The following is a 19058-nucleotide window of genomic DNA, read 5'->3' as shown; positions in this document are numbered from 1 at the left end:
AAACACAAACCAGTCTGGAATCCTATGGACTACATCTAAAACATTCTCTATAATGGAAGTACTTACAGCTCTTGGTGAGGCCATGAAGTCTTTCAGGTGCCTGAAGAGAAAGTGTCAGATTGATGGTGCTTGAAATGGAGATTCCCATCACACCATAAACACAGCACAACAACAGCAGCGTGAGATTACTCAAATAAACCTGCAGTGGTGAGGAAAATGCCTTTGCAGTGCAGCAAACAGTTTATTCTCTTATCATTTCACTTCTTGGCTCCTCTGCTTGGACCAATATACAAAGCAGTGATGGCAGCAGCAGAGAAGTCTTTTTCTGTGAAAATGAGCACATATTGCTCCTAGATTCAAAGTGATACCTGCATCCGATCTTGTCTGGTGTGCAAATATCCTTACAACATGCATCAGTTGAAAAGAGACAGCTATTAATAATGTAAGGTTAACAGACATGAAAATGTACCCTTGCGGAAGGATGGATAAACCAATATTGGAAAAACTCTTGTACATTAGGAGGTTTTTGCAAGTGCTTTAACTGCACAGTAAAACAAGAAGAAAGTAGATTCTAATCAAAGCATTTCCATCTTTGTTGTAAACAATTACAGCAATACTTGCATGGATGCCACATTAGAAGAAATTTACTGGATTCCATTCTAATGCAATTAGAGCTAATTTTGTTCTTTAAATGAATAAAAGGTCAGCTAGTAAATCTAGTTTATCTCAAGTCCAGGCTTCAATAAATTGTTTTATTTAATTTGTTGTAAAAGATCTTATCCTTTAATGGGCCTGGCTCTTATTGGTTTGCTTGGGTTCTAAAATATTTATGACCACCTTTTGAGATATGATTTGAATGATATGTCAGAAGGGTTTTTTTTTTGACTGGGGTTTTTCTTTTCCATTCCAGTGTTATCAAGGTAGATTGCTAACTGAGTTAGTATAGGAAGGAACTAGAGATGCTATCTTCTTCAAAACAAAACAAAACAGAAACCCACAGCTAGTATAGGCTTCTAAATTTTAAGTCATCTGCAAATGATGAGCAGAATTTAATGCTGTTACTCAGCTGCATCATGGTTTCTTCTTGCCTCGCTGTTCTTCATGCACATAACTTTTTGTAAGCCTATCTATTGATGAGGTGTTGACATTCCAGCTACTACCACAGTGGATATAAACCTCAGCTAAAGCACGTGCTGTAATTTTTGATACTTCTGATAAATTTCTTCTGCGTTTAAATACAGGTCTTAAGAAAAAACACATGGCTTCTGACATTCAGTGCTTCTGTGACTTAGAAGCAGGATATATATTTGCCTTAGCATTTCAGGCCTTTGCTCCACACTTGTACTTCATGGTATCACAGCTCTGCCTTCAGCAGAGGAACCTGGAAACCAGACGTAAGAAGGGGACAGGCAGGTATTTTAACAGTGTTTAACTCGTAAACCTGACCTGCTGCTCTAACGAAGTTGCCCCTTGTCTTAGGTATTTTTAAAGTGAATAGAGAGGTGTCTTTCTCCAAAAACAAAAGGCACACGTGCTCAGATATGTGTGTCTATAAAAATGTGTATCGAATAACCTGTGGATTGTAAAATAAAATCCTAAAAGGATTAAGGGATAGAGAAATCTTTGTTATCCAGATATTTAATTGACTTCACTAAAGCTTTTTATCGCTTGGTAGGATATTATCAGCCTAACTGATGTTCATTTGGAGGCTCACTCAACTGCATGATATCCCCACAACAAAAGCCACCCGCAGAGCTGACATCCTCTGTAGGGAATCTCAAAACCAAGGGGCAATATAGATCAGATTATTTTGTGGCCAGTAGATGTGACCTCTCTATGTAATACTGGTGATCTAGAAGCGTGTATTTGGGACTAAGAGGACAGGGAAACCTGTTATATCACACTGAGTTTCAGTGATTGTCTGTGTAAGAATCACAGAATGCTTTAGGTTTGATGGGACCTTAAAGCTCATCCAGTTCCAACCCCCTGCCACGGGCAGGGACACCTTCCACTAGAGCAGCTTGCTCCAAGCCTTGTCCAGCCTGGCCTTGAGCACTGCCAGGCATGAGGCAGCCACAGTTTCTACTACAGTAAGATGCCAATCACATTTGTTTCTGTAACTTGCCAAAATAACACGTGTTTGAAAACGTGGAATCCTGAAAGGAAACGCAGCTTGAGAAAATCCCTTCACTGAAGCTCTAACCCTGCCTGAAACGCAGCTGGACTGTTGGAGGAGTTTATTTCTCATCCCTGTACATGGTTTAAATTGTCGCTGCTCCTTGCTCAAGATCCGTTAAGTGCAACTACAGAATTGCATTAAAACAGTTCTTTATTTGTGCCTTATAAAACCCTGTAAAACTTTATTAGCTGACCTGCAGCATGCAGAGCACCACCAGATTTATTATAGTGTAATGCGCTCCAAAAATAGATGCCTAAATGATGGATCTTCTATCTGCAGCGAGCTTGACTGATGTGCGAGTTGGGCTGCAGACTCTCCAGAGGTTGAGTTTTCTTGGAGAGACTACGTACACACATATACAGTCAGACTTTAAATAGGTAATGGCACCAAGGAAGGAGAGAGGGAGAAGGTATTAGCAAATCCATTGATAAGCTTTTGATGGACCTGGTTGAAAGCAAGAAACTGGGCAAGGGCCATGTTGATGTTCCCTTAAGTTCACTGGGGATCTGTAGCTGCTCCTGTGACATGAATATGTGGGGTTTTAAGACTGCTTAAGCTCCCTGGGAGTTATGAAAAGGAAAGGTAGATACCTAAGACAGGATTTTTCTGTTAGCTTCAGTTAAACTAGAATCTGCCCTATGTAGCTACCAAGGATGCATCTTGTTTTTACAGTGACCTTCACAGGCTATTCCGATGCTTTGGTTTTTTATAGGGCTGTTCTTGCATGGATAAATCAGTCTGTGTGAAACTGTTAAACTTTCAGTGCTGTTTAGTGGAGAGCTACTTTGATAATTTAGATTACTGTCTTCCCAGTGTTTGCCCACAATAGCTGGATAATGGGGTTCACCAACCTCCCTAGGTAGGCACATCCAATTCGTTTGCCTGTAGCCTTGGCTCCCTACGTGTGGCTGGGGAGGAACAGACTGACTTTTTATTGACTTGTCAAGCCATAGGTTTGCATTACCAGCCAAGTAGCTCATGACCCATTGCATTTATTTCACTGTTTTGTGGTGGGGAAACAGGTAAAGGAATCCTGTTGGAAGCCCCTCCTTCTACACATGCGGATGAATAAGAGCAGTGTTTGGAGCAGTTAAGGCACCGTGACCGAATCCTCCCAAAGACGTAATGCAAGCAGCATGGGGCTATTGTGGGACACAGCTGTGGGTGGTGTTGGTTACCCTGCGAGACGTTGCTTATTCAACAGAAAGCTCTGGAGGAGAACTTATTGTGGAATTAAAGAGGAAAAAAGTGATACTTCAGGGAGAAAAACCTAGAAGGGTAAATGCTGTTTGGCAAAAGTAAACAGGAGCATCCAGGCAGCAAAAGCCTGTTTATTGCAGTACTAACTGGGATCCCAATTACCTTACAGTGCAGCCCTGAGCAGAGGAAGGCTGTGTTAACCGTGAGCTGACAGAATTAACTCTCTGGGTGTCAATCCCACATTGGCTGTAAAAGAGCGTGTAATGGTGAAATGATTTCTGATCTGCTCAATAGACCACCTAAGTGAGGAGGCAGAGGAATGAAAAATGATCCTGCTCCTCTCCACGGCTGCAGAGGTGTGCTTGAGGAATGCCAGTGATCTTTACATAAATCTTTGTGTGTACATACCCATACCTGCATTTTTCTGTTCTGTGGTCTTTTAAATTCGAAGAGCTGGAGGACTGATTTCCAGTGCTGAATGCTGAACATACTTTACCAAAGATACTGTCTCAGGTATGATTCATGTCCCTTTCCCGATGGTTCTTCTTTAGCTTAACGGTTTGGCCTCAGTCCTGCACTGAAATCCCCATGTGTGGTCTTGTATCCATCCGAAAGTCTCGTTCACTTCACTGGAGGTTCCCCAGGCTCTCCCTTGCTGCAGGATTGCAGCTTTTACATGAAAAAATGCAAGGAATACTATATCCCTTTTACCAAAACAAGTAAATAATCTGCTTTGTTTGTATTTCTAGATGTAATTTAGAAGAGTTTTGTCTTTCTTGAGTGTTATTCCCAACTTCAGATGTAGTCCTTCGCTTTTTTCTTCCTTTTTAATTGCTGAAGCCACCCCAGCTAATTATTCATCCTGTTTATGGCAGATGTTAGGCTGTGGCAAATGCTTTTCATTTTGCTGCTGGCCACATTGGGTGATGACTCCAGAAGTGAATCCATGGGAAGGTTTGAGTCATTAGAAACCAAAACAACTTACTGTGCGATTCTTTGATTTTGCTGCTTATTGCTCAAGAGTAGAGAAATTGTACATGTATACCACAGTTATGAAAACCCTACTTCAGGCAGGTTTGGACACAGAAGTGGGTTGCTTGTGTAAATGGGCATGAGCAGCTGCCCTCCTAAAGCACTACAGAAGTGGATCAAATATGTGTGAAAGATCAGAAAGGCAGAGGGGTATTTGTTTGAAAAATGCCCTGTCTCTGTAGAAGATGACTGCAAGAGGGAGGTACTGATTTGCTCTTGTCCTTGACAGAGGTGCTGCCATTTATTCACTCTTCTGTTGAAGTTTTTAAACAAACGTGAGGAAACTATATAGACCCAAGGATTCATGTTACATGGAGAGATGGGGGTGAAGAAGAGGGACGTAGAGAAATAGCCATCCATAGACACATAAGCAAAAGATGATCCTATCTGAATTTAGTTCGTGTTATGAGAGCTGGATGTGGACAAGAAGGACGTGCAGAAATAGCCATCCGTAGACATATAGGCAAAAGATGGTCCTACCTGAATTTGGGGAAGTTGTCCTGTGAGCAGCTCTGTGGAGCCTCCAGGCTCAGGACTGACCATCTCACTTGGTTCTTTCAAAAACATGTCTCAGTAACAAGCTGGAAATTACAGTTTTAGAGGTTTCTAAACCCATTGTGCATAATTTTCTGCATAATTAGGATTCTAGATTAATTGCCATTGGAAAGTGTAGATGTAGGGCTGGTTTATGGACCAAGTTCTAGATCATGTGTCCCATAACATGTCCCAGAGCAAATTACAATAAAGGGCGGTTTTCAGGGCGCACATAAGAGAATGCTTGCAGAGAGCTCATTGGCATAAACATGTTTTGCTAGCTTCTGGTGTTGCAGTCTAGAGCTCAGCAGAAGGGATAATGCCAGGTGGTTTTCACATCGGAGCTCTGAGCAACATGTTCTTGTTGATAAGAGAAAAGAAGATGAAAGATACCAAGACGCTACCAGCTCAGTTTCGTTTTGTCAGACTGGCAGTGAACCATCCAAGGTGTAAGTCAGGATGGTGAGAAAGAACGGGAGGAAGATTTAGGAGTCATCACAAGCAAAGTGCTTGTGGTTATTGGGAGAAATACTCTGGTGTAACAGATGCAGAGGGTGGAGGCCAAGAGGATTCTGTTTTACTTAAAGTAATGGAAAAATAAACAGTAAAAAACCTGTAATTCAGTTCCATGAGCACAAATGTCCATAAACCAAAGGAGATGGACTGAAGACCTGATGGATTCAAACATGGTGTTTTCTGCCTGTAGGAGTGGGGTGCTTGTAGTAAAATGACTACGGAATGAATTGTATGAATAACTCCTTCTAAAGGACATTGGGAGTAAGCATCACACCTTAAGGAGAAAAGGGCTGTTAGCAAAGAATTTACATCTCCAAGGCAAAAGACTGTGAAGGTGAAGTCAGGTCGAGTCGCACTGGATGAAATGTTGTGAAGTGTCTTGAACAAATAAGAAAGGAAGAAGGAGGACCATGGAAATGAAGACAGGGAGAAGATGGAGGATGAGCCAAGAAGAGAAAGATCACTTTCCATATGATCCTCTGTTCATTCTTGGAAATAATGGAATAAAACACAAAACAGAAGTGAACCACACCAACAGGCTTGATTGATAGCAAATCTTTGATAAGCAACTGGTTTTCTAGGTGAGCCATTCCAGTTGGCAGTCCCTGCAAATGGCAGTGCTCATTTTTGCCGTGTGCCTCGGGTATCTGTTTCCACCACCAGTGCTGAGAGCAGTTGCCTCCACTTCCCACTGCAGAATGATTTCTTCTGGACTGGGGAAGCAGCGGCTGGGTGCAGGATCAAACCACTTCCCCTCCAAGGGGAGATTTCATCTGCGATGAAGAAGAGGTGAGACACTCGCATGCGTACCGATGGGACAAAGTCGACATCTGTCCTACCGCTGGAAGAAGGAATGCTTTCTAACGGATGAATAGATGATGGCAAAAAAAGATGGGTTTCAGGAGAACATTTAATACTGTCACACAGGACATTCCTAGGGAAGCTGGCCGAGACAGGATTAGTAGAGGAGCTGCTTGGCAGTGAGGAACTAACTCGAAGGAAGATAGCAGCGGAGAGCTGTAAGAGAGCTTATCTAACCAGAGAGGAGGTTACTAGTGAACATGCTCAGGGATGGATTTTAGGACTGGTTTGATTTAATTTCATTTAAATTTCATTTAGAACTTTGTCACAGAAGGAGATAGAACAGTGATGTCTTTGTGGCAGTAAGGTTGAAAGACTGTGTCAGTACAAATGAGGATCTGATGAATCTGACGAAGAGCTGGATCCCCTTAGGTAGGAGGCAGAGATGGTGTTTAATTCAGTAGAAGACAAATTGCAGTTAAGACTTTGCTTTTGAAGCAAATTCTACCCATTAGAAACTTCATCCAGAAGTAAAGAGCTGATCAGTGAGTGTATCATTATGGTCATCGTATGAGAATCTGTTGATACTTCATCTGAAATGTTATATTCAACTCTTGAAGAAGGGATGAATTGGGAAGAGCAGATGCAGAGGAGAGCTTGGAGCAGTGTTATTTGGAGCATAGGGGGGTCTATATTATGACAGCTGATAGGGGAGGAGAGCAACTTCATGAGTTTAGTCTTGCATGTGAAGAGGTGATATGATTGCTGGCTACAAGTACCTCAGGCAAGTAAACATTTTGGAGGGAGAAAGCAATTTAAGCTAAAGAAGAATGTTGGCACAAAAACAAATGGGACTTAGGTGGCTATGAATGTAGTCTGGAAATCAAAAGAGGTTGTTGTGCCACCAGAGCAGTGAGGTCCCGAAACAGGGTAACGATGGTGGGGACAAAACAGATAACCAATTTTAAGATGAAGATCAATAAGCTTGTGAGTGGGACTGGGTGACACGGTGCCTGTGAAATCCCTAGACTCATTTGCCCATGGATGTTTGTGAGGTTCTGCTATAGTGATGGCAAATAGGCTGGTGAGCTCCATGTGCACCACTGAAGGTCAACAACGCGCAAGTTGTGCCGTCTGTATGAGACCAAGCACAGCCCACAGAAGTGCTATCTTGGGATAAGCCTTCGGAGTTCATTTTCCTTGATAGAGAGGAATATCGCGTTTCAGCCAGCTTACCAAATTAATTATTTATATCTTTTTTACATTTCAAGTGTAAGTACCGCAGCCTTTTCACTTGCAGAATTGCCAGGGGCTCCACGGGAGGTTTGATGCATTTTGGCACTCTCCAAATGCATGAATCTGGTCACTATGTGTATTTCTGGAGCTCCTTATTTGCCAGTACGACTTGTTTGCACAGAATGAAATATTCAGCAGGGCATAAGAGATAAAAACTGAAATTTCCCTTTCTAAAAGTAATATGGGAATTAGCCTACATTACACAGCTTAAATTACACTGATTCTGCTCCAGGCTTGGAATACAATTTTCAGAATACTTCTAATCTGTGAGGAATCTAAACCATATGGAAATCTTCTGAATCCCCCTGGGTGGTTTTGACACTCTACCCATAGGTCTTAGAATATTTAGGGGTTTTGTCTGATACAACAATCTCAGTTCCAGGTGTGAGATTCTTCAGTAATAAAATAGTTGCCCCACTTAATTTTCTGGCATCAAGGAAGTTATATCAACAAGGGGAATGTGAATGCTAATAGATAATAATATCACTTGTAATAATCCCAGTGAGTGGTACTAGTTTTGATTAGTCAGTGCAGTTGATGGTGTCACTTTCTGACGTACAAAGACCCCTTTAGCTCCTTGCTTAAAAATGAGTCATGGGTTCATTAAAGAATTAGGACTTTTCAAACTTGTTTTCCCTTTGGGCAGAGAACCAGCTTCCGTGGAGCTCAGAAACAAAGATTGCTGTGATTTTTCCCCAGACCTTTCGCAGTCCTGATACAGCAGGTTTTGGGAGCTCATCACCCATAGCAATCATTCAGCCCTGTGGCTCACATCCTGGTTTTGAAAAGCCATTTCCATTCGGTGCACATGTCTGTTCCCTGTGTTTATGGGAAGCAGTCAACGGGCCTTTCAGATGTAAGGATCAGAATGGAATCAAATAAATTACTTCCAAAGGCAGGAAACCGTTTCACACTTTAGAGCCTCATTTTGCTCCAGATGTGGCATTTTACAGGTCATGCCAGTTAGAGCGGATCATAAACCAACTGACCTGTTGTGACACTTAAAGTCTTGGTGGAATTTGCACTTTGCCTGCAAGCCAGCACTTCATTTTCGTCCTGTTTGGGTCTGGATCTGAACCTGTGAATGGAGTGATTCATGGAACCACAGAGTGGTTTGGGTTGGAAGGGACCTTAAAGCTCATCCAGCTCCAACCCCTGCCACGGGCAGGGACACCTTCCACTAGAGCAGCTTGCTCCAAGCCCCTGTGTCCAACCTGGCCTTGATAGAGTCTTTTCTATCTTGATGATTGCCCCAGAGTAATGATTCAAATGGGGTTTCATTCGCTCTACCTATACAAAGAGGTGTACTGATGCCTGTGTTCAGTTATAAGTGAACACTTGGGTTTTCTCATACCCTTCATTCTGGAGGAACTGGTTTGATTCAGAAGCATTTAACTGACTTTGTACCTTCCAGTGTAGAACGTTTGTGATACATTGCCAGGCAAACAGGCTGCAGAGGAGTACAGTCCTTGTGTCAAGACTGAGTGTGTTAATGGTTGTTGATGTTCATTTGTGTTTGATTACTCCAAAAGAATTAATCCAGCCTCAGTTTTAGACGTTTGGGATTGGGGTGGGGAAGAAGGTGGCAGTTTGTCTTATTTAGTGTTGTACTTGTGAACTTCAATATATACAAGTGCTGATTTGGGGAGCATATGGAAAACATGCTTGGAAAAGAAGGTAATGATATCTGTATGGTTATGTCCAAATGTAGAGCTTAAATCCTAGCAGGGCCCTAGGTACCAGGAGGGTGGAAGCTCTGCTGTATTGAGTACAGCCTGCTTGCAGTATGCTCTGTGCCTCACTTCTGTCTATAGAACAGAGCTCATAAATCTCGCCAGCATTTACATAGTGTTTTGATATCAGGTTTCTCTTCCAAGTCTGAAGTAACATTAATTATTAGTCGTGGGACTGCTGTTTCCCTTTGATTTCTCCCCACCTCCATATTGCCGTGTATGCAGCCCCTTCTTCAGGATAGAGGACAGGCTAAACCACCCTCGCTGGGATTACTCCATCACCTCTGATGGTGTAGCACAAAGCCATTCATTTCTCCACTCCGGAGCCTGAAGTCTCTGAACTTCATTAGCCCAAGGGAGTGGTAGGCCCAAGCGTGCTCCGAAATGCCGATCTTCTGCTTTGATAACTGAGCTCTGAAATCAAGATAAACAAGCTGCCCTATATAGTGAACACGTCCTAATTGCACACTCGAAGCAAACCAGCCAATCGATGAGTGTGTGTCGCCCGCTAATGAATATTTGTAGTTTTGGAGGATTTCGTATGTGGCATTCCTTGTGGCTCCTGCAGTTATTAACAGAGTGGCTCCCAAGACCCTGTTCGGGAGGCAAACTTGGCTTTATCTCGACCAAGAAACTGTGTCATTTAATTTCATCTGTTAGCTGGGCATGGTCACTCTTATTCAGATTGTGTTAGCTCATACGCCTTTAAAGCTGTTGACGCTGTGTGCGGAGTTGTGTTTAAAATCCTATTAGCTAATACATTCCCTAGTCTAGACTTGGGGAGGGTTGACTCTCTGAGGAGCTCATAGCAGGGCTTTTGTTTACTTGCAGGGGGCACAAGAGGGACAGAAGGGTAATGATGTTTGAGACTGTCCAAACGACTTTTGCTGTGCCGCGTATTTTGCTCTCCGTCCGTCTCCTCACTCTTACAATTGCTGAGATTCCTTATTGAGAGGTGGCTCTCAAGTCACGAGGGTGACTTTGCAACCCATGGGAGCATTGCCACAAACCAAGGTCTTAGGCATTTGGCGTTGGGAGCCAGGGCTCTCGGGGGGAGCAGTGGAAGGAGGAAGGCACAGAAGGCTCATCTGAGTTGGGGTGGCAGAGCCCCAGGGAGCCACACGCTGAGACTTTCATTGAACCAGGAACACATCATGGACATTCAGGAGCCAAAGAGAAAGCTTTCTTGGTGGGAGGTATCAGTGGGTTTTCGAATGTAGCCCACTAACAGGAGAAAGAGGCTGGGTTTGATGCCTAGGTTGCAGCCAGGATGGCCTGATAAGAGGACTTCCTTCCTTCTGCAAGTCACAGGCAACATCAATGAGGAGTCCTGTCCTTTGACTCACGGTCTCGCACCTTACTGACACACATAAAGAGCCTGAGCTCCCAGGTTAGGTACCTGAAGCAATCACTAGGACATCAAGTGCTGTGAGTAGCTTCAGTGTTGCTGTGGAAAATCATCTAACACTTTCCAGATTCTGCTCCACTCTAAGCTTCTAAACTTCCTAGGTTTTGGTTATCTTCCCCTAGTCACTCAGAGTAGGTCTCAGAAGGTAGGTGTGATGCTGCAGTTGCCAGATTAAGCAGGAATACCAAACCCATCGCTCTGCATCCTTTTGATAACTGTTTTCACTATAACTAGTTCTGATTTAGTAGTGCAAGTGGAATATCTTGGGAGGAAAACACTATTATCTCAGCCAAGCATTAAATACTGTATAATTCCAAGCCTTTCTCAAACGATGGCTCAGATTATTGACTTGAAATGCAGACAGTGTTTCTGATCGTAGTGATACTGCCTTTTGAATACCATAATAGGGTGTCAGTAAACTCTAAAGTTGACTGTCAAGTTCCCAGTGGAAAAGTCAAGCATTTGACTTGCCTGGTTCTCAGGAGTTGGTGCCATTTCATTTTGGTCATGGTTTTCCTACTGATGTCTCTGGTTTTCTGCTTTCCTAAGCTATCCTCCTCTCTGGAATGTCTAACCTTTCTTTAATTTGCCTTCTTCATACAGTCCCATCACAAATCGAGTGCACTCCCACACTTACCATTCAAATAAAAAATAAATTCATTAAATTATTTACCAAAATGTGGTAAAACAAATAGACCTATCCTGGGTTTTGGTTTTTGGTTGTTTGTTTTTTTTTTGTCTTTTTTTCTAAAGCATCCTTTTCCTTCTCTTTAAGTTTTTAATCTAGAGCCTTATAGGAAGGGCTTTTTCTGCCTTCTTAAATTGCATACACATCAGTAACACTGTGTATCAACATCATTAATAAACGTTGGGTCCTCTATGTATCTCCCTTCCTGGGCAAGATTATTCTGTACTGTGTATTTACTAGAGCTACATCCTGTCTACTTCAGCTGCTTGAGTAAGTAGCAATAGTTGAACTGCAGAGTGTATAGTGTGCGTCATTTATTTGTCCTGACTAGACCCACTGCTGATTTCATAAACATCTGGGGAGAGAAATACCAAAGTAGCAAATATTTGAAGAACCCCCTAATGTAGGATGTTAAGAGGACGGTATCGTCTCTCAGCTTGAAAATTAAAATCAGTGCTGTTCACAGCTGATTAACTTTCCTTTCCAGTACTTCCCACAAACCAAGCTAATGTCATAAAACTTAACGAAACAAGGTTTAGTAAAGCCACAAGGAATATTTGAATGACAGGGAGCTATAGAGTGGTTCAGGCTGGCCTGTTGTTTGCTTTGCAGTGGCTCTGTGCATTGTCCTGTCCAGTGGATGGGTGTAGCAGTGCAACAGTCCTTGCGCTGGGTTGAAACAGCCTCTTTGCTGACTCAAGGCTGATGTGAATTAGCTGTACTATATTTTCCTCATATCTAGCCAGTGATAGTTGTTTTCCCATCAGCTCTAACAGCTCTCATTTTTGGTCCTACAGAGTCATCAGCAAAGTGGTGCCAGCTCCAGAGGCCAAACCTGCTACGCCTGTGAGCCGACCCAAAACTCCTCCACCCGTTCCATCACCGGTACCGGCTCCCGTTCATGTCACCCCTCCTCCAGCTCCAGCTCCTCCTCCTCCACAAGCCACTGTCTCACCAGTCCTGATCCCACCGCCCTCTCCAGCCGTTTCGGCGGCAGGAGGCTCCAAAGCTCCGGTTAGGAGCGTGGTGACCGAGACCGTCAGTACTTACGTGGTAGGTTACACACGCTGCCGTGTTTGCCCCATTCCTCTCTTGAGTTGCTGAGCTCCTGGGTGACTCATCCTCTCAAACTGGTGGTACCTCATGATGTTCCTCTTCATTAAGCCACTCTTTATCCTTCCCTCGCTTCCGTGCACGGTTTGAGGGATTAATAACCATTGAAACACTGCTACTTGGACTGAATTTTTCCTTTGTTCCCAGTTCAGTGTTTTAAGTTTCCATAAATCCATTTATATTCCCCGTGGTTTTTTCTGCTCACTGAGTTTGAGCATCTTTTTTTGAAGGTGGAAATATTTTTATATAGGTGCTTTCATAAGTACTGAATTGAAACCTCAAATGTCAAACTCACCATAGATTTTGCTGTCAGTCAGGTAAAGTACAAAACCTGGTACAACATCAAGAGTTTGACTTAGCCCTCGTTTGAAATGTGGCGAGTCTACAAATCTCTTTCCTGCCTTCCTCAGCATACAGAAATTGCAGATGTTTGTGCATCTCAGGAAGGCTGTAGGTAGTTCATTAGCCTGTCTGTTTGACAGAGGCTCTGACTGTGACCTCTGTCTGGCGGCGTTAAGATTGCATTGTTTTTGAGAAGTCTCCCATCAGACATGATGTAGGAACTACATTCCCTACAGGACATGGACATACCTCCAGGCAGAAACTTTCTGCTTTAGATGCAGTGTAAAATGGAAGTCCTGACCATTCCTGACCACTCAAGAGCAGCAGATACCATTAACAACAGTAGCAGTGTCGTTATCCTCCCTGTCCTGGCCAAGTTCCAGCTTGGTTGGTGACACCTTGCTCATCTGTAGTGGGTAGCACTTTAAAAACTCAGCGTTTGAAACAGCTAAAACTTGCTTTTATTAGTTTGTGGTGCTTTAATTGCAGCATATCATCATATTTATCCTCTTTTTTTTTAATCCCTGTTTTTATAATGATTCCTAATGTAAATCTACCCTGTTTTTTTTAATGGAAAAAGTGCTCTTCCCTGCTGGACTTAAACTGTTGTATATCATGTTACTGGTTTCTATTTAAACAGCTGCTACATTTCACTCCTGAGTTAGTTACAGCACTAGACCTCACATAGGCTGTGCATATCTTCAGGGTGTAGGATACACATCGTAGGTGTAAACACAGTGAAACTCTTACACATCAAGCTTGGAAATGCACTCTAAAAGAGGAACATTACCAGACTACTGCACTACATCCCATTTTCTTCAGCAAAGCGAATAATTTAGAGGTTATGTTAGTTTAAAGAAGAAAAACCTGGAACTTTGTCTGCGTACTTCTGGTGGTAACACTTACAGGGAATTCAGAGGACATGTAGACTCCAGGTTAGTTCTTTTGCAACATTATAGTTAAACCAGGGGTTTACTGCATTAGGCTCCAATTATGTGCACAGTCAGAGAGACTGCTGATTGATAGGAGACATTTATAAGTCCAAAAGCTGAGAGAGAGGTTGGGGAATAATTACTAACTATTAGCCTCTTGTATGAAGGGAATCCAGGACACAGAATGATGAAATGGTTTCCCCCAGGTCGCATGGGAAAGCTTGTCCAGAGATAAGATTGGAGCCAGTGTGACAGAGGTGTGCAACTTCCGTCTGCAGGGGAAGACAGGAGTTTAAAAAGAAGAAAGAAAGGATGTGGGATCTTCCTGTAGGATAGCATCTCAGTCAGTGTGCTCTGATCATTAACTCTCAGTGGTTTGTACTAAAATAGCACTCAGCAATCACACGGTGTCTCTGCTTCCGCGACCCTTGGCTCACTGAGGAGTGAGAAGTGATGCAATATATTTAACATCCTCATTCAGCAGTTTGGGAAAGTTAGGGTATCTCTTTTCAGTGAGACATCAGGCAGTGCTGCCTGCACCCAGCACCACCGGTGCCTGTGCTGGAGGATGGTGGATGGTGTGGGTACATCCACGTTGCTCAAGTAGGTAGTAAAGGGCTGTAGCTGTCAGCCCAACAGCCCGCACCACAGCCCAGCATCTCCCTCTGCCCAGCAGCATCACCCCACAGCAATGACTGCAAACCTCTTCACACCAAGCACAGCAGATGCTTCTCTAGCAACTTAAAATGACTTTGCTGATGGGAGATTAGATTATAGAATCATGGAATGGTTTGGGTTGGAAGGGACCTTAAAGCTCATCCAGTTCCAACCTGCCATAGGGTTTCAACCCCACTAGGCCCTGTTGCTCCAAGCCCCATCCAGCCTGGCCTTGAACACTGCCAGGGATGGGGGCAGCCACAGTTTCTCTGGGCACCCTGTTCTAGTACCTCACCACCCTCATAGTGATTGACAAAGGTATTGGAAGGCTGCTCTGAGGTCTACCCAAAGCCTTCTCCTTTCCGGGCTGAACAAGCCCAGCTCTCAGCCTGGCTCTGTAGGAGAGGTGCTCCAGCCCTTCTCATCATCTTCATGACCCCCCCCAAGACTCAGTCAAGCAGACAGGAATGATTATTGAAATCAATCAGCTTTAAAATCAGGATATAAACATCTAAATCATAAAGCTCTGAATATGCTAAATCCAGTGAGCAGCTGCCTCATGCTGTAAATGATCTGCCTTTCTTGTTTCCTTTACCCTTTAGTGAATTGAACTGCCACAAAAATGTCATGGGGGAACGGAAAGTTACTCAGTAACAACTTTTTTTATATCCTGATCTTATCAGCTAGCTGGAGTTGAAGACTTTGGCTAATAAGTAATACGGCAATATATACACATGGCACTGTATGTTTTATGTGTATATAAGCTGCTGTCCTCCACGGGAGGCTGCCGGTACCCACTCTTGCCATTAGCAGGGTAGAATTTAGAGTTGCTGTAGTATAGACAGAGAAGGAATTGTGTCCATAAGCCCTGGCTGCTGCACGTGAATGTAACTGGCTTTACTGGTTTACAGGACAGTAGAGAAAAATGCATGCTTTTGTCATGTACACCATAGGAAAATCAATTGAGACATCACGCCAAGCACGTCTGATCAGAGAATTCAGAACAGCGGCGGCTGCCGAATCGCTGTGCTAGAGAAGCGAGAATTGCATTAACTATTAAATATCAATTTTGCTGCCTGCTTAGCCCTGAAAACCAGCTGACTTCCCTTTTCTTTGCACCAGATCCGAGACGAGTGGGGTAACCAGATCTGGATCTGTCCTGGCTGTAACAAGCCAGATGATGGCAGTCCAATGATAGGTTGTGATGACTGCGACGATTGGTATCACTGGTAAGTTGCTCATCCCTCCTCTTCTGCTGCTCCTCGGCAGACTGGGGCTCTGTTGTTAAAAGCCCTTCTTTTTTATGTAATGGTTTTTGACGCCAGGAATATTTAAAGGGTTTTAATGTGTCCAGTTTAATCATCTGGGAGATATTTTTATCTCTGTGTCTGTGGAATTTGAAGCAGCAGATTGCAAGCTGTGAAGGAGAGTTGCTTTTTAATTAATGGGCATTTGGGTTGGAAACTGCTGGGAAATATTGCTGATTCCGGCAGTTCTGTGAGAACTCCAGGATTATGAGCATCGTGTATACAGAGAGACATTTCAAATTATGAAGCATTGTATGCACAGTAATATAAATGTCAGCTCTCATAAAAGGGTTGGAGGGAATTAATCACTTTTTTAGGCATTTTCTTAAACAGCTACATAAAATCATAAGTTTTGCTGCCGATGTTAAAGAAGCTTTTGATATTATTTTAAATCTAGCCTATTATACCTGGAAGTGCACTTCTGTCTTCTATTAAAATAACACTTCTTATCTGAGTGTCTTTTCAATATTTGTTTCAAAGCAGGTGTTGTTTTCGGTTTCTGTTCGATCATGAAGATAATGATAATGTAATTTCTATATTCATTTGAATTAATACAGCTCAAATTAATTTGAACGCCTCCCACTGAAAAGTTTCATTTCTTCGGGTAAGAAACAAAAGCAACGTTACTCCACTGAAGTTATAAGATGTTTTCCCATCCTTCCTAGGCCTTGCGTTGGGATTACGGCTGCACCCCCAGAAGAGATGCAATGGTTCTGCTCCAAGTGTGCCAACAAAAAGAAGGATAAGAAACACAAGAAGAGGAAGCACAGGGCACACTGAGGACTCTGCAGTGGACCAATATCGTGTGGTTGCCGCGGCACCTTCTGCCCTGACTCGGCTGCAGCTCCTGTCCCACCCTGCGTCACCGGCGGTCAGGGTTATGACTCTGGAGCGAATGAGGGGTGAGGAGATGCTCTCCATCAGGGGCTGTTGCTTTTCCCAGGCCATCCAAGCGGGGTGGGGGTTGGATTTTGGTACATTCTGATGCTGTCTTTCACCTACCGAGACCAATTTGCACAGGGTGACATGAAGACTTCGGTGGTTCATGCTCCCGCTCCCGCTCCTGTGGCTCGGCAGCAGCAAAGGCGAATGTTGTAAATACAGATACCTGCCCTGTTCCTTCTCCATTTGTTCTTAATCCCTCTTGAACCTTTGCAGGAAGGTGCTGAGAGGAGGGGAAAATGTAAATTTGCAGTAAGTTGTAAACCGAGACGACCTTCTGGAATGGTTTTCTGTAGTCTGGGTGCAGTTCAGCCTCGACTCCTGCTGAGCCAGATAGTCATAAGGCCGAAATAAAAAAGAGTGGCTGGTAAATATTTTTGTGACGAGAATATATGAAGCTTTTTGCCCTTGATTTTTAGTACTAACATAAAATAAAACACGTTCAAGCTTTTGTGATATATCTTCTATTTTTTAAAAAGGAAAAAAACAAAGTTTCTATTGTGTCAGGGTGGGTTTTTTTTCCTTCCGTGTGAATTGATTTCCGTGGACCTGTAATATATTTTATACATTGGGGTTTTTTTGGGGGGGGGGTGGTTTTTTTTTTAGTCTTTGTCAACTGTACCTTATCATTGCTTGTACATTTCATTGGTGTGTAAAAACACTTCCCATTAAAAGATGTTCACACGTGTAAATACCTGATATTTATAAAGTAATTCTCTCTTTTTTTTTGTAATTATGATTATATTTTTTTTAGGGCTTTTTTTCCTTGGTTTGCCCAAGAAAACCAGCCTTGCAGCTGTTAAAAACCGGGGTGACATCCACCCTGTCCCTATGGCTTTAAGGGCTTGGTGAGATCTGCCCCAGTGGTGTGTGCATGAGGAGTTGGCCGGCACCGTAATTAGGCCTTGATTCAGACACTTAAACGTGTGGTAACTTCTTAAGAAGTGAGTAATCCCATTGCCTTCAAGGAGCCTGTTCCCACACTTCGTTATACACGTGCTTAAATGCTTTCTGAATTGAGAGCTTAAGCCAGGGGGCTCTGCACCTCTAATGGGAGCTGCAGCTTGTTAATCTGTAGCTGGAACTGAGCTTTTTTACTTCCTTCTTTTCCTTTAACAAGTGGTAGTTTGCCAAAACCATCAGGCTCGTGTTTAGATGGAGGAGATACAGAATAGCATCAAGGCCAGAGGATGCGTTCCTCTGCCTTCTGTATCCCCTTGGAAAGACCAGTAAAGCGAATATGAGTTGTATTCCCCATTCAAAGTGAGAGGGGGAAATTGCAGAGATAAAATAAGTCAGTATTAAATATTGTAATGCAGTAGTTTTGGGAGCTAACTAAAATACAAGGCTAAAACCGTGAAAACAAAAATGACACCTTTTGTTTCCAAAGGGCTTTTAGACTTTGTTGGTTCATTTGGGGATATTTCTACTTCAAAGCCACCCAGTGAGAAACAGCTGATGTTTGAGAATATGACCCTTCAACCTGTTGCACAGATATTAAGAGTTATTTCCTAAATGCATCCAAATTGATATTAATGGGAATGAATCAGTTGTGGTTTTAACAGTACCAGGTTTAGGCAGGGAAATGAGGCTTTGCTGATAGAACTTGTTAAAATTGCATATCAGTGCAGATACGGCTGAAATTGGCTTATTACAAGTGCACTGTTACCTTCTTTGTTCAATGCCACCTCATTTACAGTCTGTCCCTGCTAATTACCACTCAAGAAGGTTCTTGGGTTTGATTTTTGCCTTTGGTTTCAGTTTGAATTGTTGGATGTTGCAGACCTGATTCTCGGTTGGTTCTGTTCCCAGGTGTAATGTGCACACATACAAAATGCACAGTCTTTGGTCATTTCTGGTTGCAATAATAAAAGAACTAGCTTTTGATAAGTTGTTTTGTCCATTTCCTCCTCCCCTCCATTAATCAGGACTTCTCTCATCGAATCCACACCATTATTCAAGGTGCCCCGGGAGGGCTGAACTTGGCCCGTTGGCCCTTCAGCTATTTCTGTGCATGCTTGAGCATCGCTGCCGCCGGGTTGGTTTCCTACCCTGGGGTTTATGATTTTATAAATGGCAGTGAAACCCCAAAGCACCGTTTTCAGGAGGCTCGTGTGGCTGATGGGATTAGTAACGGGAGAAGGGGCCCTTCACCTCCAGGTCATCAGTTTGAAGCCAGCCCTGCTCCGTAGCCGCACAGAGCCTGCCTCCCCTTTCACTTACACTGGGGTGTGCATCAGGAATCCATGGTATAAAAGAGTCACTGGCTTCCAGAAATACTTACCCATGTGTCATGGACCTTCCTTATGGCCCCTTGTACCACCCAGTGCTGAGCAAACTCGCTGCTCCCCAGGATGTTTGTATTTGCTACCATAACT

At 43.2% G+C, this 19058-nt stretch overlaps 1 protein-coding gene across 4 annotated transcripts in view; it reads left to right on the top strand.

The window, feature by feature from the left end:
- TAF3 (TATA-box binding protein associated factor 3) overlaps positions 1 to 16576 on the top strand; it is a 117975-nt gene extending 101399 nt beyond the window's left edge. For all 4 annotated transcript variants that reach the window (XM_057403787.1, XM_057403790.1, XM_057403788.1 and 1 more), the window contains 3 exons: positions 12185 to 12440; positions 15554 to 15660; positions 16404 to 16576. In XM_057403787.1, the coding sequence (XP_057259770.1) occupies positions 12185 to 12440; positions 15554 to 15660; positions 16404 to 16518 (478 nt within the window). In that variant the 3' untranslated portion in view covers positions 16519 to 16576. The remainder of the gene's footprint in view (positions 1 to 12184; positions 12441 to 15553; positions 15661 to 16403) is intronic.
- The last annotated feature ends 2482 nt before the right edge of the window (positions 16577 to 19058 follow it).

This window comes from Pezoporus wallicus, unplaced genomic scaffold (genome assembly GCF_028554395.1).
Source record: "Pezoporus wallicus isolate ANWC-B61680 ecotype Strahan unplaced genomic scaffold, APGP_CSIRO_Pwel_v1 contig_6978, whole genome shotgun sequence".
NCBI lineage: Eukaryota > Metazoa > Chordata > Aves > Psittaciformes > Psittacidae > Pezoporus > Pezoporus wallicus.
Note: the sequence above shows the minus strand (reverse complement) of the source record. Positions and strands in the feature narration are given on the sequence as shown.